The 21,235-nt window shown below is 47.3% G+C and overlaps 1 protein-coding gene across 1 annotated transcript in view; it reads left to right on the top strand.

Annotated features, from left to right (window-relative positions):
* The window catches only part of LOC139352045 (bone morphogenetic protein receptor type-2-like), a 28,345-nt gene extending 8,239 nt beyond the window's left edge, over nt 1-20,106 (top strand). The window contains exons 2-13 of the mRNA XM_070994078.1: nt 3,224-3,409; nt 3,879-4,058; nt 8,030-8,137; nt 8,282-8,373; nt 10,617-10,847; nt 13,167-13,281; nt 14,556-14,716; nt 14,947-15,094; nt 15,293-15,429; nt 16,035-16,207; nt 16,305-17,644; nt 17,768-20,106. Coding sequence (XP_070850179.1) covers nt 3,224-3,409; nt 3,879-4,058; nt 8,030-8,137; nt 8,282-8,373; nt 10,617-10,847; nt 13,167-13,281; nt 14,556-14,716; nt 14,947-15,094; nt 15,293-15,429; nt 16,035-16,207; nt 16,305-17,644; nt 17,768-18,024 — 3,128 coding nt within the window. The 3' untranslated portion in view covers nt 18,025-20,106. The remainder of the gene's footprint in view (nt 1-3,223; nt 3,410-3,878; nt 4,059-8,029; nt 8,138-8,281; nt 8,374-10,616; nt 10,848-13,166; nt 13,282-14,555; nt 14,717-14,946; nt 15,095-15,292; nt 15,430-16,034; nt 16,208-16,304; nt 17,645-17,767) is intronic.
* Nucleotides 20,107-21,235: the final 1,129 nt, after the last annotated feature.

Raw genomic sequence — 21,235 nt, 5'->3', positions numbered from 1 at the left:
AGGCTGGTTGTGACTGCTGTGGTTTGAGCGCCATCCCATGCTACGCTGAGCTTTTCAATGATAGATGCGTTTCAGAATCTGGGTTTTTGTTAAAGAGTGAGGAGGAAGTGTGAATTAAAGAAGCTGCTGCGTGATCAGCCCATGCTCTCCATTAAGCGTGTGCAGCCGTGCCCACACATAAAACAATTATGTTATCTTAACATACGTTCCCATCAGGGCATGTGATGCCTGCTGCATACTTAGCAGTGTTAATATGGAGGCACTGCTTCTTAACTTTTTGTGAGCGCAACATATTTAAAAAATCTTTTCCCTGACGACAGCGAAGTGCAAAAATTATTCACACTTGTAAATGAAACCCCAAAATCAATTTCTACATTGACCTCACAGCCTTTTATCTGCTTTTCAGCTTTTTCAAGCCCACAAGCTCTCATACACCAAGCATCATAATGGGGTTTTTGATTTCATGGCCTTGAGTTAGTAAGAATTTTAATAATTAATGTCAGATACAGTATCTGGCCAGTTTTGGGTGAGAGACAGAAGATACTCTGCTCTTGGATTTCTGTTCTCCACGTCTTGGCGTACGAGGGCAGTCTGTTTGTCTAACTGTCTCTGGGTGTTGTCACCGGCTCGGCACTTCCTTCTATTGTTCCTTTATGTTTCTCCTCATTTTACTAGAGTTCCTCCTCTACAACTCACGTCCTCTGCTCCACCGCCCACTCCCCTCTTTTCTGGGTAATTAGACAGGAAGCATATTGGAGGCAGAAAGGATCACTGTTGTTGAGTCGAGCTGTGACGCTAAAGGCTCTCAGAGCCTTGAACTGCGGCGTCTTTTTGGAGGCTTTGCGAAATAAATCCATGAAAATGCATCAAACATTGTGATTATTTATCCATTTTCACATGATGAAACTGTTGTTAGCCATCCAGTGTCAATCCTATGATGCCAGTCATGTGGTCATCAACTGTATGGACATATGCCTCTATCAGTTGATTGTTATCTGTAGGCATCACACATATTCAAGCCTGGAAATAATTAATAATAGTGGGACACTTAAGGGCGCCCCCCCATATGTTTAATGGAGTGTCCTTCCCCGTCATGCGCAAAGCTGAAGTGACGAGCAGCTGAGAGGTTTTTCTCCAGAAGTCCCTGAACATAGCGCAGAGGACGGTAGATGATAACATAACAGTGATTATTGTGTTCATCATGTTTCGCTTCAAATAAAAAAAAAAAAGAAGTGGCCGTGATAGGAGCACTTGTCTGCAGCTGTCTGTTAACTGGTAAGAGGACGCTTAAAGGTCTGCTTATTCTTCAGCAGATAAACCACCATTCCCTTCAGATTATTAAGTAAAAGGGAAAAAATGCAGCTGGAACCTAAAGGGTTTTCACTGTATTTCATTTCTTGACATAAAGATAACAAATCCCTCCAGTCTGGTCGGTGTATTTTCCTTTTAAACGTATCATGGCTTGTCAGACTCTGATAAATCAGATCTGATTTACCCTCTGTGACAATAGAAAAGCGGTAAAATAAGCATGAATGTTTACCCATCTTGTCTCTCTGTGATGCTCATTTTGGGGAAAATCGCAGTTCCCAGATCAGTTATTTTTTACGCCTTCCGTCAAAGAGCAGAGAGCTCGGTTTTGGGCTGAAATGAAAACATGTCGACAGCATCTCTGCGTCTGTTCATGTGTTCACTATCTGATATTTTTCATGTTCGGTGCAGGATTACCTTTTTTTTTTTTTTTTTGATGCAATGAGAACATGCACAGCGTGACATAATATGTATGATAATTATGGAGGGCATGTACCTTTTTGTGCTCATTTTAACCCAGAGCATGTCAATATGCTAGAAATACATGCAAACGGCCAACTGTCTGCCCAGTCGGGAATTTAACCGCTAACCCTGGCAGTGCCGTCGTCGACTCGTTGAAATTCAGTTTCCTCATCAGAATGAAAATTCCTCCACATACTTAACCCGTAGTTTGAACTGCTTTCCCACTCTGCATGTACACAGCGTGCTTCCCCCTGCAGGCAGAGTCCGTCCCACAGAACAGTAGGCAGTGGAGGCCCACAGGCTGAGGGCAGCCGAGGCCCACAGTAGGCCAGGGTTGATAGCTTTATCTGCAGATGGGAGCAGAGGAGGAAAGCTGGCGCCGTGCCCAGCAGAGCTACCACTCCATCGCGTCACTCTCTGCCCACACAGGCTAACTTGACCTTGGGCAGGGCACAGTCACCCTCCTCCCCCCACCCCTCCATAACAGCCCCCCGCCTCTTCCCGGCAAGGAGGAAAGGGAGGAGCTGGGAGTAATGGAAACAAACTGGCACATCATGTTTCCCTTATCTGAAATTACCCACAATGCAAGCTACGTACACAAACACACACTCTGACACTGGCTCAAACTGTCTCCGAGGACTCGCTCTCCCAGACGTTCACTGCAGATCAACAAGCGAAAGGTCCATTTCACCACTGGACACACTCTGGCTTTTTTGTTCCTCTCAAAAAACGCCGTCGCTCCAACTGAGGTTCATTCATATTTTCGGTAAAGCCAACGCAGAAAACAAGCCATCGGCCATAAATCAGTTGAATTCATTAAGTACAAGGTGGGAGCTTTAGCGTGCTGAACATCCATCTCTCATTCCTGACATTTCATTCTCCCCATGCTGCGTTTTCATGGTCATCTTGCAGTTTTTGTTTATGTTTTTAATGAGGCTTCTTTCAAACCCTAATGTCCCCTTTTCCTCTGCGCCTCTGCATGTGTTATGTCCTCCAGGCTAGAGTTTAAATTGGTTTTTCTATTGATCTTTGGCTTGTGAGAGGCAGCAGTCTTTGCAGGCAGACAGCTATTTTTCAGCTGTGGATTCTTCCTGTACAGACAGACGCAGCACCAGCATCAACCTGTGTCTGTAGCTGGTTTAGCAGACAGAAGTGTCTGTACACATGTGTTTTCACACAAAATTTGCTTTATTATGAAATGTTTGATGTGGGGGACTTTTCATCTGCATCAAGCTGTAATTTCTTATGTGAAATGTGCATTAGTGTTTGTGAGTCGGTGGAATGAAGCTAACCCTGTCTCCTCACCACATCACTGCAAACTACTTTCATCTTACAGTTTGATGCACTTGCCTCTCGACATCCAACCGTTTAATTCGCTTTGTTGCTTCTGCACGAGCGCAGCTCCATTTTGTTTGCAATTTGATTTGACTCCAACTCCTCTGTCTCTCTGCAGCGGCACAGGGCGAGGAGAGGGAGTGTGCCTTCACGGACCAGCAGCAGCAGTGGGAGGTGGAGCGGGTCGCAGGGGGCGAAGGCCGGGTGTCCCCAGAGAACACCACCATCCGATGTGCCAAGGGCAGCCACTGTTTCGGCCTGTGGGAGAAGAGTCCCCCAGGCGAAGTGCGACTCGTCAAACAAGGTACATCTTTAGAGACCTGTGACGTACGTAGTCCAGCTTCAAAGTGAGACTATGACCCTGTTTACGCAGCCTGTTCAAGGTGGAAATGCTGCACCGTTATTCCGTCTCACTGGAGGTCAGATCAGAATTAACGTCGGCGTAAAGAGGGTAAGCCGGCGTGCTCTGTCAGCGACCCACCACCAGGGGATTTAAAGGGCTGCTAGCAGCAGTTAACAGGAAACTCAAAGCAGAGGAAGTCTGTAGCTACAGCGACTGATCATCTGGTTCAGTTCACAGAAGCCAAGCCAGCATAATGACAGGTTAAAGACGGAAAAGAGCCATAAAGTCAGCAAACCAGCTCACTCATGTCTGTTCTAGAGCAATATGTAGTTAGCTAATATTAAGCAAGCATAAGCTAGCGGTCGTACCAGACTTCATTGGATGTTTCCCTCACTGTCCCCACCCTCATCTGTCACCCCCTCTCTGTCAGGTTGCTGGACTCACCTGGGTGACCACCAGGGCTGCCGCGATGACCGCTGCGTGGTGACTAACCTCCCTCCACAGATCCAGAACGGGACGTACCACTTCTGCTGCTGCGGCAGCGACATGTGCAACGTCAACTTCACCGAGGACTTCCCGCCGCCGAGCCCCACCACCGCTCAGCCCATCTGTAAGGAAGCAGAAACACACACGCCATCACTGCCGCGCTCTGTGCATGCAGTCATGCAATAGACATCCCATCCATGCTTGATTTGTAGTGAGTTTCATTTAATTTCTCGCCAGAGGATGTCTTTTTAGTCATGACGTATCTTCCTCGTCTGCGACCGGTGGTCAGCCAGCCGTTAAAACCATGTCAGCCAGATGGATTCAGAGCCAAATCTCAGCCTACGCTAATACTTTCATAGCTTTAATATTGAATTTGAGCTGGCCATTTTTTGAGAGTAGAGGCAGAGAGGGGAATCACTTCAGCACCAATCACCTTTGACATCAGGTCAGTCATCCTAAAGGAGTTTTGGGAGCTGTGATTTTTCCTTTTCTGGATTCAGACTGCCTCCATTAATTTCTCCTCTGATTCTGACAGATGAATTCACCCTGGAGAGCATTTTTCTCGTACCCGAGAGAGTCTAACTTTTCTGCTGTGGTTGCAGTCGTCTCTTACGGACTGAATGAGAGAGAAAAATGACTAACAGCGAGAAGAATGGGAGAAAACAAATGCAGGCCCACACAGCTCTGAAACACAAAGCAAACAGAAAAGAATGAAAGGATGTTTGATATCATCAGAGCTGTTGGACCTACACCTACTTGTAGCTACTTTCTCTCTCCTCCCCCTCTTCCTCCTCCTCTTCTTCCCATGCTTCATCATTCAGCTTAAAACAGCTTCCTGGTTGTTATCCATTATGAACCTTGACAGCTGTGAATTGCAGTGATGAATTGATTTGCGTTGCTGACAGATAAGGATTGCAGGGTTTTCAGTGTCTTCGCTCAGAGCTGGTGGTTATGTGCATTAAAGGACCGTGAAAGTGGCTGATAACGAATTCTGTTTGTGTCGGCTCCCGTCTGTGGTGTTTATTAAGTTGCTGGCGTGCTCTCTGTGAGGCGTCAAACACAGCAAACATATTGTTAATTGTTCCTCCCCTTTAAGGTTTAGCTGTGAATGAAAGCAATGTGTGTGGCAGGAGAAGGAGAGAGGAAAGAGGGGGGAAGGGGGGCGGCGGCGGCGGCGGCGGCGGCGGCGGCTCATCTTCATCTCTCCTGCCCACACATAAACACAAACACACACTCTGCCATCCATGTCGTCTCTCTGCATTCCACGGATTACAAGGCGTCTGGTGTATCTGCCTGTCTGCGGGCGTGCCGGTGACTGTTCCCCGGAGCAGACGGTGACGAGACAAAAAACTGGAGAAAGTTGAGGAAAAATAAGCATTCGGCGTTAAAGGGACGTTTGATTAATTGCTGGAAGTTGAAGTTCGGGTTGTATCGTAGCTTCGAAACCTGTTTCTGTGTTTGCTCGATTACTAAATCCTGACATGTGCGGGCAGAGTGGTGGCAGTATTATTAGGAGCAGGAAACGGTTTGAGTCAGTTGGCTGTCTGAGTGATCTAATGCCAACAGCCATGGATGACGACATTCAGGTCTAGGTGGTGGAAGAAGCAGTCTGATCTTTTACTTAAGTAAACGTAGCAGCAGAGAATGAGTCCTCAAAGCCAGACGTGAGTTAGCATTGTTGCTCTTCCAGTTCCCTCGTCTCGACGTCAACGGACTCTTTTCAATAGGTCTTTGGTGAGATGCCCGAATTAAAGTCTGCTGTTAACATGAGATTAAGAGATTTTCACACTTTGTTCTCCAACTTAAAATACGCCTGTAGATTGCCAACTCTTGAATTTTAAAGCTTTTACACAGGCGGTTGCAAACAGGTGGCTAAATGAGACTACTCGCTAGCCTTTGTAGCCTATAGCTCCTGCAAACTATTCAAACTCAAACTTTCCAGTTTGTGGATTTCATAGTAAAGTGTGTATCGTACAGTGTAGTCGGACACTTAGCGGTGGTGAGGTTGAAGTCATGTGACCGTGGTGGTGTTCATTTCATTAGCCTAATGTTAGCTTATTTTCTTGCAATAATCCAAAATCCAATGGAAAAATCCCATCGTCTTTGTCGTCTCTGCAGCTCAGTGTAAAGTACTCAGTTATAATAAATATACTTCAAATAGCAAAAGTATGCAGAATTGTGTATGAAATGTGTAAGCATCACTTTTACGCTGAAGCAGGTAAAATTTGAGTTAATTTGAACCCCCTCGATGTACTGCTGGGTTGACTAATCTGTAATATTCATTGATTATATTTCAAATTCATCAGAATCTGGAGTAACAAATAAATGTACAATATAAAGTCTGAAATGAAAATGAGAATACGTAAAAGGCAAAAAAGTGCTTCCCAGCCCTGAGGCTGAGCGAGAGTATGAATATTTAAGATTGTGGTGATATAAAAGTCAGTGCTATCATTAATACGATGTGTGTTTGGGCGTGCCTGTGTGTGTGTGTGTGTGTGTGTGTGTGTGTGTGTGTGTGTGTGTGTGTGTGTGTGTGTGTGTGTGTGTGTGTTTGTCAGATTGCTTCCTGTGCAGCCCTCTTGTTGAATGTGAACTCACTGACCTTGGCATTTGAGTGGAGCCCGTGTGTGTGTGTTGTGTGCACGCGTGCTCATGCTAGCACGTCAGTCAAAGTGGGCCTTAGGCTCTTGAAGCCATCAATTATTGATAAAGGCTGGTGTCTCGCGGCGGCACCAGCGTGTTGACTGATGTAGCAGAAGCAGGAGAGTGTGTTTGTGTGCGTCTGGGCAGCTGCTGTGGACTTCTCTACCGTTTCTGCAGGGTAGAGGTGTATAAGAGGAGCAAGTGCTGGCACACAGTATGTAAGCCATGTGTTTGTTAGTCTCCAGAGTCACACTTACAGCTGATGCAGTTTCATTAATCACAAAAACCTGACAGCTAAAGCTGCAGCCGCCTCGGCTAACTGCCTCTACCTGCCATCTGACCAGCTCTCCCGTGCCCTGTGTGTTTTTCTGTATTTTCTTTCGCACTCTCTCCGTTCACCTCCCACACATCCTCTCCTCCTGCACCGCTTTCCAGTCTGTTGACCATGCTTCGTGGCTGTTTGGCTTAATTGATGCATTTTTCCTCTTTTCCTTCACGTGCTTCGCGGCTTGCCTGATGGTCGGCAAGCGCGCATACTTGCATACCCGAGGCATTTAAATGTTTGTGTGTATTTCGTTGACCTGTTATTAGGGAAGAAAGAAAACACAGCTTACTGTATGCTCACGGTCTTCATTCGCATGCAAGCCTCAGCTGTTTTGACTCCAGGGCCCTGCTGGAGTTTCACTGGAAGAGCAGCAGCATTTACACCTGACAGAAGGATGAAATGCAAAATGTTAACAAAGCACAGGAGGAAAGAATCACACAGCAGCAACACTCAAGGTGTTCTGAGGAGTTGTGTTTGCATTCAGTGTCACTCCAAAAAACACATTGTGTGAATCCCCGAGGAGCAAATCTGTGCATTTCCCTCAGAATAATTTATTTTTTAGATATTTTAAATCCTACATTGCTCACATCCAGGTTTGTTAACAACAGTCTTCTTCTCCCTCCCTGGTGGCTGAAGCCGATGACTGTCCTTAAACATGCTGAAATAATCACCGCAGACAGAAGGCGGAGTGCTTTTGGTTTAACGACGGACGACCTGCACAACCTGCTGCTTGTCGATTTGGAAAACCGAGAATGGCAGAACTTGTAAAAAGGGATCTGTGTGTTCACTGGAGCTCACACAGAATACAGCAAACCTCGTAAGGAGTTCTGTGTGGTGTGTACTCACCCGTGGTACAGTGCAGTAGAGGGTAAACCATGGAATATAAACATAATGTGCTGCCGAGTCTTCGTCCCTGTGTGTAACATACTTCTACTTGTCGTGCTACCTGCACTGTGGACTGCATCAGACTGTTCAGGTGCAGCCACTGACAGCCATCCTCTGACGTCCGCTCGCAGAACAGAGGCCGGCCAGTGCACGGCTTCAGCCTTCCCACGTAAAGGTCACAGTTTGATTTGTACTTCTCTATTTGATGTGTGTGTGTGTGTGTGTGTGTGTGTCCTTTATAGACTCTCGCACACTGGGCTATGAAGAGACAGTAATTATCACCCTGGCAACAGTCTCCGTGCTGGCCGTGCTCGCCGTGGCAGCCTTCTTTGGTTACCGCATGATGCACGGTGAGTTACCATGGCGCCACGCCGCGAGGAAGAGCCGGGAACATTCATTATTCAAGGCCGTTAAAATGTTTTTGGTCGGATTTCCATTAATTGGATAAATGGAATCAGAGCTGATGTTTTTTTTGTGTTCCTTCGTGTTCGCAGGAGACGGGAAGCAAGGGCTCCACAACCTGAACATGATGGAGGCTGCCGGCTCCGAGAGCTCCCTCGACCTCGACAATCTCAAACTGCTGGAGGTCAGTGTCCACGCTGGTCTCTCTGTCCATCGCTGTCTGCGTGCCGCGACTTTTTTAGTTTTGTACTACGCCGTCATCTGCTCATCAGTCAAATCAGTTTGTTTTCTGGCCCAAGAAAGAGCCAAAGTATTTAGTGTAACAATGCGAGTGCCAGCACAACACTGTGTAACACTGCTCTCACTCAACAAATGAGCCAATTGGAGCCGACGAGACCAGTGACTCTTAAGTGTCTCTGAGCAGTTTAACTAATAAAGGCACATAGGTCAGGTTCTTAATGATAAAGGTGGTGCGTGGATGTTTTTACACCCCAAATCCTGCACTTTTGTAAAGATGAAAGCTCGTATCGTGTTGGCTTCAGCATCCCGACACACAGCGAGTGTTTGCATGTGTGTGAAGGAGGGAGGGAAACAAGAGTTCGACAGAGAAAGGAGAAACCAAAGGCACAGAGGCAAAAATACAGCCAAAAAACATCAAGGTTTACGGTTACATTTGTTGATTCAATGTGACCTTTATCATCCGATCACAGCGGGACACATTAAGTGACGGGTCAGGGCGTACAAAAATAGGATTTTGCTTACACTGACACGCGATACCGAAAACCTGATATGGAAGTGGGAAGGCTCATATTGTGATAGGAAGTCAATGGAGTGCGCGTGATACTCAGTCACAATGACAACATAAGCAGGGTGAGGGGATTAAAAGGCGAGCAGGAGGAACCAATGCAGCTGCTGATCTGAACGAATCCGGTCACAGGAGACGCGTGATGGCAGCTGGAGCCTCTGAAGCACAATTTAACTCTCCTAGAAACTTCTCTCAGTTTGCCAGCTTGTCACGTGCGGCCTCATAATACATTGATTTCTCCGATTCAAAGACATATTTCCAAGGACTATTTCTGTGCCGTTCACAAGCTTTCTTTTAGCTTTCTTCTGACTCTTGAGAGCTGAAAAGGATCTCGCAGCCTCCGTAGAGATTAGGGAAACAAGATGGCATATTTCAGGTCAAGCTTCCTAAAACTTTTTGACTTATATTTGACATAAATAATTTAAAACGCCTCTGCGTCTGACTGAAATTAACACAGTTAGCCCCCTGGATTAGCTACTGGAGCTAACGGCTGCCTTCCTTTGTATTCATCAGTGATAACAAACATTTGAAGAGGAGTAAACAAACAAAAGTCCTGACAGGCTTTGATTAATTAATCCATTGATTATCTGCATCATCCCCACAAATAGCCGAGCTGTGCGTGTTTCTTTTTTAAAGGGAGAGGCTGCTGTTTTTGTGTATTTCTGTATTACTCCAGCAGTTTAGCAAATGCATGATATCAGCTGCTTTACCACTGAAGTCATGATGCTGACGAAGCTCAAACTCATGCTGCTGAAAGTTAAAACTCCACGATATGCTTTTAAAAATGGCCGCAGTGATATCAGCTGTACACCATTTCTGGTAAACTGGCTAAACATGCAAATAGAGCGCCGTGATGGCTTTTAATGTGAAATGTTAGCTGTCAGAAAACGATGCTTCTGCTGTGCTGCTTGACAGGACGGACACAGACAGCCAATCAGCACAGAAAGTAATGACCAACCACAGAGATGCAGCCATGTTTTTCCTTCTTCTGACATCTATTTAGTGCGTTTCAGACCAGACAGGAGTAAATTCAGAATGCTGTCCTTGTGTCTTATCGAATGCAGCCACATTTTGAAGGGGGGGGGCCTTACTCACAGACAAAACAGAGTCCGCTGCTTTCACAGTGTATTTTAGATGCCAGAGAAAGATGTTTGGAGCAGACACAGAGGTGGAAATGACACAGAAATAAATGCACTCCTCAATTCATTTCTTACTCCCATGCAGAACGTCTGGGCCTTAATGGCATGCTGTGCTCTGGCTAATTCAGGAAGCTAATTGAATGATTTGGAACTGACTTTGGGCCATTTTAACTGTTTAACCCTGCTGTTCGCCTGTAATTTAGTTTAATTCCTATCTCCTCTGCCTGCCTGCCTGCCTGGCTGTCTTTATTTGTGTTTGTACCTCTCTTCATGTGCCTCTTTCTTGCGTTCGTCAAGGAGTCTTTCTGTATCCTGGCTCGCGACTATTTCTGTAACATTTCAAAGCAGCACAAACAAAAAGATCATTTTATTTGCTCCGTTTTCATGTTTGTTTTTAGACGAGCGAGAGCTAAAGGTCTGGAATTACAAAAAAGAAAGTCTATAAATGGCTCTTTCCTGTCCCACCACCACGACCTCTTTCAGCTGATTGGGCGTGGCAGATATGGCGCCGTCTACTGCGGCTCTCTGGATGAGCGGCCCGTGGCTGTGAAGGTGTTCACCGCAGCCAACCGCCAGAACTTCCTCAATGAATGCTCCATCTACCGGCTACCGCTGCTGGAGCACGACAACATCGCCCGGTTTGTGGCCGCCGATGAGCGGACGGGGCCAGAGGGACGCACCGAGTACCTGCTGGTCATGGACTACTACCCACATGTGAGTAGCAGATCGATGCTTTATATCAAGCATTTTTCCAGATTCACTGATGACATTTTAATGATTTGGTTTGGCAATGAAGAGGAACTTATTTACCTATTCAGAACACTGAACCACAGCTTCCAGGAGATGAAGAAGTCTGAGAGATCACCTGTGCATGGGAAATTTCCCCTGAAAGTCACACACCATGCAGCAAAATGGTTCAAACTGATAGATTCAAACATGCACTCACACGAAAAAGGACCCAAATCAGATCCCTTATTACCTGTAAGACGACGAATGTGATTCATCTACGACTCAGCCGGTGCAATAAACACCGTGCTGGTCAAACATCTCCAGAGGTAGAAACAGGGCTTAATGAGCTCTGAGGCGGTATTAGACGGGCAGACGTGACTCACCTCAGTGAATGTGTGCACAAAACTGAGGATCTAGAATGTATTGGAAGTGAAAAAGCTTGAAAAACTGCTTTTACAACAGGAGTATTATTGGATAGAAACCCTCAAAACCCTCTATCCAACTGGCAAGCACGAGGAAAACACTTTGATCCCCCTTCTGTACGCTTTCCGCGTCACGGCAGTGAGATGTTTGCAAGGAACTGAGCTCAGACATTATGTGGCTTGGATTATGAATTCTGTATGTTTTGTGATGCATTGAAATCTTTCAGCTGGAAAACTTGGACACAGGTGTGACCTGCAGTGCGCCTGTGTGATTCCAGTCACTTGGTAGCTTACCTGGTAGCCTTTAGCGAGGGTTGCATCCCTGCACTTGTGCATGCTGATGAAGGCTGGGTGCTTTTTGCCAGATGGATGATGGAGTGAACTTGTTAAACGATACACTGCATCGAGGATAACGCGGCGCTCGGTCAGAGCGCGGTGGCAGGGTGGGCGGGTGATCCTGGACGCACCTGCAGGGGATTTATTTCTCGTCTTCTCGCTCCAGTGTGGGTTCTGAGGAAAGACAGGGTGCAGCCATTGTTAATTCAAAGTGTAATCTCTTCACCCGTCTCAGCTTTAACCGCAGACAAATCAACATGCAGCTGGTGGAGCTAAAGTAAATTTCAGCGCCGACTACAGAACGCTAGAAACTCTTCAATATTAATGTGGATGTACCTTCAAACTGTTTGCTGCCAAAGCCTTCACCCTCATAATTACAAGTCAGATGACCCCCCCAGCCTATGAAAGCAGCCTATTGTGCACTATAACCATTACTCTAATACATGTTGTCATGGAAATGTGGTGCAAGCCAGGACAGGAGACTGGGACACATAATGCATTCAAGTAAATGATAATATGATTTATTTAAAACGAAAAGATCTAATGTAATTTTCTTTAGTAGCGGATGCGCGAATCGCCTTGTGATTGATTCTGAGAAAAAAGTGCACGTGTGTGTGCGTGCGCTGGGTTTTGTGTGTGCTTGTGCGTCAGGGCCAGGTCTATAATGGAATATCAAGGCTGATTGAGATAATTGAGGAAGGAAATGAATCATATCCAACATAAATTCTCGTTCTCCTCAGAAGTCATCGCCGTCTTTACGCCAAATTCTGAAACCACAGTCGGTCAGAAAATAGAAGTATGCATAATAGAGCACGGTACAGGAGACAGTGTCAGATATTAAGAAAGTGCTTCACATGCAGAGCTGCCAATGCTGAGCTTCAGGCAGCTGCGTCGACTCACGCGCGGCACATTATTAAACAAATGACAGCCGGTCAATGGCTACAGCACAGTACAGGCCGTATCAATCACTGGTTGCACTGGGAGTGGCATTAGTTCAGGCTGACAGGCCGGCTCATCAATCACCTGGGCTGGATGTGGCTCAGCGGGGGCTCGGGAAGCCGGTAAGCCGGGCTCAGCGCGCTGTGACCGCGACTGAGGAGAGCCGCCGTCTGCTGTGTCCAATCAGGGTCTTTTCTGAATTTGACTTGATGTTACCTGCTGGCTGACTGTGCCCTCTACTGGAACCCTCCGAGCTCATACTTCATTCATACTTTTTATTAACTCATCCATCTCTCAGATGGCCAGCACTTGCACTAAATTGGTTGCTGCAGGCCCATCCGGCCCTACACGAATGGTTGAACACACACATCACTCGCTGTTTGCTGCTTGTGTTTAAAGTGGAGAGTCAGCAGTTTTTTTGGTTTTTTTTTCCCTCTTCCCAGCGTCTCTTCTTATCTTGTTAGACCTTGAAAGCGATGCTGGTGATTGATTTTTATCTGTATTGTCTCACCGTGCGTTTCTCCTTTGAATCTCCCTTGTTTAAATTCCTCCCCCATCTGTTTCCATCCCTCCTTTGTCCCTCGCTCTCTGCGCCCTCTCTCCTCAGGGCTCCCTGAGTCGCTACCTGAGCGTCCAGACCAACGATTGGGTCAGCAGCTGCCGGCTCGCTCACTCCGTCACCCGCGGCCTGGCGTACCTGCACACCGAGCTCTTCAAAGGAGGTGAGCGGGAGGGCACATCACACACACACACAACACACACACAGTTAATTACATAACTGCTCACAGTTTACTGAGGCTCAAGTTCCAAGTCTGCTGCTTCCATCTGTTACTGAAACTCCTCACATAGAAGGAATTGTGGTGGAAAATAATAAAGTGTGTGTATCCCAGTTAGTTTAGATTATGCTTAAGAAAGCGTGTGTCTGATTTGCTCTCTATCCGGCCTCGCTGCCTTGTTCTTGAGCCTTCTTACGACCTGCACGCTGCAGCTCCACGTGGGTCTGTTTGGCTTGGAGCCTTTTGCATCCCTGCATTTTGACAAACACACACATAAACTCTGCGTGCACGCCCAGCCAAGGGTATTTATAGACCGGCCTCGAGCTAGCCTCAGAGAGAGTGAAAAAAAATGGAGAGAGGGACAAAATAGGGGGAAGGAAGGCGAAGGCGAGATAGGGATTTAGATGACATGTTACTATCCCCGTGGCTCAGTCTTAGGAGGCAGAAGTGACAGCCGAGCCGAGCCTCAGCCTCGGACTCGCCGCTCCAACTCGGCCCTTCCCTTTTCCCTTCATCAGCACAGATACACATCAAACCGGCTTGGAAGTGAAGAAGAAAGCGCACCCGCAGTCAGACCGCTGAAGGAATAGAAGTCATTCTTTTTGCGCAGGCATGTGACACGCTCAGGCGGGGGCGTCCGTCTCCCCGCCTTCCATCCCCCTGTGAATCCAAAGCGAGCGGCAGAGCGCAGAAGTGACAGAGGAGAAGGAGAGGGCTGGTGTTTGTCAGCCCTGCGCCGAGCTGCTAACAGCAGAATCTCTCAGGCTTTGATACAGTCGTCATCCTCCCCCACTCCTCCTGCACATCAATGGCAGGCAGCAGATAGCTGTGGTGGCTGCCACAACTTTGAGCCGCCCTCTGCCTCGCTGCACCCCCTGCTGGACAGCAGGATACTGCAGGCAGAGGCTACCCTGATATGGTCATAATCCCATTGTTGTAGATTAGATTAGCGGGTTTAGCTGTCTGTTGACAGTGCAGCTTGCTTTGCTGAACAATGAGTAATGAGGGGAATGGAAAGATATATGAGGGGATTTTCTGGATGTTATCATTCATTTGCAAATACCACAAACACTGCCTGAGTACATTGTATCTGGGAAGCAGGGAATTTTGGGAGTGCTGTACAGGCTTAAATGTTTAATGAAAAGTAAATTAGGCCAATTCTTTTGTCTTGTGTCTTACCCTGATCCTCTGCCATCCTTTTTCGCCCCCCCTCCACCCAGACTTGTACAAACCCGCCGTTTCCCACAGGGACCTGAACAGCCGAAACGTCCTGGTCAAAGCTGACGGCACGTGTGTCATCATCGATTTTGGCCTGTCCATGAAGCTGACGGGAAACAGGCCAGCGCGCCACGGAGAGGAGGAAAATGCTGCTATAAGTGAGGTGAGTGTACACGAGTTCATTGCAGTAGAAGACGTTTTTAGCTGTTTGTGTACTAAAGCCTGTGCGGGTAGTAATGGCGTTTTTTATCTGTCCTTTCCCACTGTACAACCATTAATGATAATGATGTCGTCACCATGCAGGAAAGACAATAAAGTTTGCTGTGGAAATGTGATGTCTAACGTTGGAACATGATTCCTCACCTCTCGCTTTCTTCCTGCTCCGTCCACCAGGTGGGGACGATCCGCTACATGGCTCCAGAGGTGCTGGAGGGGGCGGTGAATCTGAGGGACTGCGAGTCGGCGCTGAAGCAGGTGGATATGTACGCCCTGGGTCTGATCTACTGGGAGACCTTCATGAGATGCACCGACCTTTTCCCTGGTGAGACAGACAGAAGGACTGTTTTGAGTTGTGTGGATTAGTTACCACAGACAACACAAGAGTGGGCCCCTCCTCCACTACATACAGCAGAAAGCCATTAAATACACATTCATCATAGTGGGAAGCAAGAAGGTAGTGTGTGATAAATATTTCTGCTATATCTAAAACACATCCTTCCTCTTGCTCTTCTACCTCTAGGGGAGTCTGTGCCAGAGTACCAGATGGCCTTTCAGGCGGAGGCAGGGAACCACCCGACGTTTGAGGACATGCAGGTCCTGGTGTCCAGGGAGAAGCAACGGCCCAAATTCCCCGAGGCCTGGAAAGAGAACAGTTTGGTACGTGTGTGTGTGTGTGTGTGTGTGTGTGTGTGTGTGTGTGTGTGTGTGTGTGTGTGTGTGTGTGTGTGTGTGTGTGCGTGCGTGTGCGTGTGCGAGAGCAGAGCCAGAATTCAGATTATAACACTACAATAACCAGAGATACACACCGTCAGCAGATTGTGAAACGTGTCACTGCGACTTCAGGTATTTTCTGTTATCTGAGAAACATTCAGATTAACATTTTAGAGACTGACAGCACAGACAGGAGACTGTGGCCCCCGTCCAGAAATTGTGGATGTAGCAGTTTCATTGCGTGTGTCTCAACTGCTATTAGGATGTCCTGCATCCTTGGGGGAAAAATCTGGAAAATAAACATTATTTTGATCATTTTTAGGCCTCGAAAGGCATGAGAAGCTTCTGCATGTGCAACCAAATTCTAACCAGAATCTGTCAATAAAGCTGGGAAATAGACTTGAAAAGGGCTTTTTTTCCCTTGTCAGCTGATATCAATATATACTTGGATATAAATCAAGTCACTGCACAGCTTAAAGGATATGCTAAATGCTGGTGTATGTGCATTCAAACAGTTTTAGTTTGCTCTATTAAAACTGCTTCTCGTGCAGGCGGTTCGGTCCTTGAAAGAGACAATGGAGGACTGCTGGGACCAGGATGCAGAGGCCCGCCTCACGGCGCAGTGTGCCGAGGAACGACTGGCAGAACTGCTCCTCATATGGGACCGCTCCAAGTCTGTCAGCCCGACACTCAACCCCATGTCCACCACGCTGCACAATGAGAGGTAGGCTCGACCACAGAACTGCTTCTGTCATCGTGGTGTTTATTTCAGTTCTTTTTAACATTCGCTGCTCCGTTTGCTTCTCGTCATTTTCTTCCAGAAACCGTATGACGCCAAAGTCCGGCCCGTACACAGACCATCCCTCCACCTACATTGAAGAGCATGAGGGTGTGGCCAAGAATACGCAGGCTGACACCACCAGCTCTGTGAGCGGTCGAGCTGGGCCTGGGACCGGAGAGAGAAACAGGAATTCCATCAACCAGGAGCGCCAGCAGCAAGCCAACGCCCGCCTGCCCAGCCCAGAGGGCAGCAGCACCAGCATGGGACTGAGAGGCAGCCCCTCAGCCTCCACTACAACCACCACTATTATCTCTGAGTCAGAGGGACCTGTAGGGGTCGCCACAGTCCCAGTCTGCCTCCACCTCACCCAGGAAGACCTGGAAACCACCAAACTTGACCCGAAAGAGGTAGACAAGAACCTGAAGGAGAGCTCGGACGAGAACCTGATGGAGCACTCGCAGAAGCAGTTCTGCTCTCCAGATCCACTGAGCCCTGGCAGCTCCAGCCTCCTTTACCCCCTCATCAAGATGGCCACTGAGGCCTCAGGCACTTCAGACCCCGCCGCCCCCATGCCCACCACCATCTTCCCCTTGCCCAAGCAGCAGAACCTGCCCAAGAGGCCGTCCAGTCTGCCCCTGCGCACCAAGCCCACCAAGAAGGAGTCGTCATCGTCTTCGCTCAGGTTCAAGTTTGGACGCTCAGGGAAGTCCAACCTGCGGCAGGTGGAGGGAACAAAGATGAACATTGGTGCAGTAACGGGCACAAACACAGCTGTAGAAGCTCATCGGGGCACAAGCACAAACAACACACCCGTTCTACGAGACACGCAGGTCAACGGTAGCGTAAACAGCGCCGTTAATGGTCACGCCAGCACTGGGATCTCGTCCATGGTGACAGGTGGAGCGACGGGTTTCGGAGGATCCAGCATAACTCAGAACGGGTCCGGAGCCTTGAGGTCAGACGACGGGCGTCTGAGCCTTGGCGTCATCACGGCGAGCCCCGACGAACACGAGCCGCTTCTGAGCCGCGATCGAGAGCAGCCCGATCCAAGAGACACATCCTCCACCGTCGCCGCTCTCCGCTCAGCCCGACCCAACACCAACAACAACAACAGCAACACCGGCCACGGCCAGGGGGACGGGGAGAGCGGAGGAGAGAGTGATGGAGGAGAGGAGGAAGGCAGCGGGGAGGGAGGAAACAGGGAAACCACAGGGCCCCAGGGAGAAAGCTCAGGGTCGGGATCCAGCACCGCTGACACCCAGGGGGCAGCTCCGGTCACCATGAGAGGGGAGGCCCTGCTCAGGCAGCCCAGAGCCCGCAGGCCTGAGAGGCCCAACTCCCTGGACCTGTCCTTCACAACACAGGACCTGGCCTCACTAGGTGACTTTACACACCAACACCTCATGATGCTAAAGTGACCTTTTCAAGCACCGGGAATCTTGCACGAATGTGTTTCATGTACACTGGTGTTAAAACTAATCTGTTTTCCTTCCTGTTTTCTAGGGGAGGGCTTGGTACAGCCAGATGGAGCCCTGGGGGGGACAGGAGAGAAGATCAAGAAGCGCGTCAAAACTCCCTATTCGCTGAAAAAGTGGCGACCCACCACATGGGTCATCTCCACAGACACCAGGGGGCCGGAGGTCAACAACAACGGGTCCTCCCGTGGTCAAGGTCACGGTCAAAGCCGGCCCAAATCCAGTTCGGCGATCTACCTGCGGGGGGGGAGCTTGGCCAGCGAGCCCAGCGACACGCATGTGTGAACTCAGACCCTCTGACGAGACTGAAAAAAATAAGCAGAGAGCGTTTGGTTTCTGTCTGTCGAGCTCTCTGCTCTCAATCAGCAAGAGGAAGCTATGGAGTGTCTTGTGAACAGTCGAGTCTGATCGTGTACAGTAATTAGGTCTGTCTCGCTCCTGTGTGTCTTTCTGATAATGGCATTGCTTTAAATGGAATCCAGCTATGCAGCATTCTCATCCGCTTCTGTTGTCCGCATCTTATTAATCTCCGTTTTGTCGGTTTGTTTCATGTTTCATCCTCACGAGCGTAGCAAAGGTTTTGATGGATTTCTTTTGTTTTCCCTATGTGCACTTTGAACCGAGTAAAATCAGTGTTTAGAAGTCCTGTCTGTTGTGACCACGACAAGAAGTGGTCTCTAAACTTAAAAAGGCGACGAGAAACAATCAACACTTTGAGCGCTCTCCTTCTCGTACCCTGCTGTACCGAGAGCAGGCTCTGTAAAAGAATTGATGGTCTTAAAAGACAGAACAAACTACTTTAAATTTTTTTATTTCCTTGATTTGTATGCAATACCAACTTTTGTCCTTTTTGACTCTGTATCCATTTTTTGTATCATAATTTTTAACTGTGCAATAGGATGTAGCTTTTAGATGCTTTCGATGTTTTGATCGCTTCCATTACTTTGGTCGTTGTTTCATCCCGTCATTATTTTGATATGTTAATCTCTGTTGCACTTATGAATAGTCACAATCGTTTTGTAAACAATCCATCACACACTATCACCCCGACTCAAGAGGAGAAAATGGATGACAATCCTCCTCTTTCCTTCTTCTCTGGACTATTTTTAGGGGGAAACAAACACTAACAATCAACCCCAGCTGACTGGAAAAGTGGCTTTTTCATGGTACTCCTCTGCTTGCACAATTACACCAGGAATGGCTCAAACTCTGGGGTCTTTCAACACTACAATCGCCAGAATCGAATCTATGGAGGGATCTGTTACAGTGGCCAATGCAATCACTGTACCACCATCACCTGACCTCACTGTGGACTGTGTGTTTAGCTGTCTGTCTGTGACTGAAAGATCGGAAGCACTAGTGCCCGGGCGACATCGCCAACCTGAGCAGCACGTGTGCGCCGTGGAACCTCTTGCTTTTCTCGCCGACGCCCGCGTCAAGATGGCACAGCAGCCACGCAGCCCACATGAGCAGTGTGGCTGCAGCGTCTGTTTTATTTTTTTTGTCTTTTTTTTGCATGAAGAGCGCGGTTCTCAGCAAAAATAGACAGTGAAAATGATCTGTTGATAGTCATATTGACATACCAGCAACATTACACCTTTCACTACACTTTCAGCGTCTATATCTGTAGAATATGTTACACATTAAAAAAAAAAAAAACACTTCCTGCCCTCTCGTGTTCATGTGGACAGAACTTCTTCTTTGTTAACAAGGCTTTTATTGTGAAATATTTGCAGGTTTTGCAAATGTAGAAAGGTAGGGATGGCAGTAGCAGCACCACGCCAGTGCCAGCTGCAGCAGTTCAGCAAGGTAGCACAGGTAGAGGTAGGTGGTGTGGCCCGGGCCTAGAAAGACCAGATTCTGCTCTTGGAACCCTGTTGGAAATCAGAAACTAGTCTAAAAAAAAAACAAAAAAAAACCCCAAACCCCTCTGAAGCACGCTGGATATTATTTCTGCTTCTTGTGTCTCATCCCTTGATGTTCAGATGACTGATTCGGTGTGTGTGTGGGCGTGCGTGTGTGAGCGTGCACGTGTTGTGCGTCTTTATGTCAGCAAGCATTCGAGTTGTTGGGGCCTAGCGCTGTACAGACTTGCTGAAATGTCATTGTACTCATTCTGTATTTTCAGCGCTGCTTCAGGGCATATGAAAAGATCTCATTTATGTTTTTGTAATCTGTAATTTGTATGAAAAAAAAAAACATGTATGTGTATTGCATTGATATTTGCATCATTTTTATGGAATTCTGTTTTGCATTCAATGGATATGGCCTTTGATTCCATTGCTATGCGTCTGCTCGGTACAGTTTCTGTAAACATTTTCAAGTCAATATGAAAGAAAAAATTCTCAATAAATGTATGAAATAATTGTTGGTTATGTCTGTTGAGGACACGTCTCGAGTGGCTTTCAGACATTACATCCTGAAAGTATATATGCTAAATATGACGCAGCCTCTTAGCTTAGCTTAGCTTAGCGTAAAGACTGGAAACTGGGGGAACCGTTAGCCTGACTCTCCATTTCTCTATTTCTGATGTGCACACTTGAATAAAACATGCTTTAATACTTTGTGGGCCGTTGAATGTAGATAGGCTATTTAAAGTAGGAGCTCAAACTATATTATCAGGGAAGTGCAGCCTTTTTTGGGTACCATTTTGGCAGCCATGTTTTTTGGTAAGCATGAGACGGGCAGCAGCAGAGGACCACAGCTGTACAATGAAACAGATGTGGTCCTCGGTTCGAAATTGATTTAATTTGTCTGAAAGTGATTAAATATAGATTCCTGAAACCCTGTCAGACATAACAAACCGTCGTAAGTCTACTAGAAACACCGTGAGTTGCTAAACTGGACACACGAGGGAGACCTTTCCTCTCCTCCGCTTGTTTACTTCACTTCTCTTCGTCTGCTCCACGCGCCCTAGCAACTGCAGCATCAGCACGAGCAGCTCGGCGTTTGTACGCTACGTCACAGCTCTCCTTCAGCTGCGTCAAGTCAGCCAGACGTAGCCGAGACGCCGCCGGAAACTGTCCGATGTGCATTCAAAATAAAATGCGTCACGGCTGGCGCGTTGATCTTACCTTACAGATTTCACTGCCAATTGAGGTGTTCGAGCTTATATGGCAACGAATATGTGCTATGATTTTTCTTAATAATTGAATATTAAAAATGTTTCTCTTTATGGTTACGAAGGACTCTAGTTAAGCATGGTGTTTGTTATTTAACGATGCATTTATCTTACAAAAAAGTGCCCACATAGGGCCTCCAGTTATGGTCAACATAGCCGGATCAAACTTCAAAAGGTCCCCCAGATATGTTGGTACTTCTCTAGTGCTCATAGTATATCAATAATGTCATACTTGTTTGTACTAGAATACCACCCAGCCTCTGATTTTTTGTGCAGTAATTTGATTAAACACATTAACTTACAAATATGCAGCACATAAGCTCAATACTGAAATAGTGAGGTACTTAGAATTAGATTTTAACTCAGGGACCCTCT

This window comes from Chaetodon trifascialis, chromosome 24 (assembly GCF_039877785.1).
Source record: "Chaetodon trifascialis isolate fChaTrf1 chromosome 24, fChaTrf1.hap1, whole genome shotgun sequence".
In the NCBI taxonomy this organism is placed as follows: domain Eukaryota; kingdom Metazoa; phylum Chordata; class Actinopteri; order Chaetodontiformes; family Chaetodontidae; genus Chaetodon; species Chaetodon trifascialis.
This window is presented reverse-complemented; position numbering and strand designations above follow the sequence as displayed.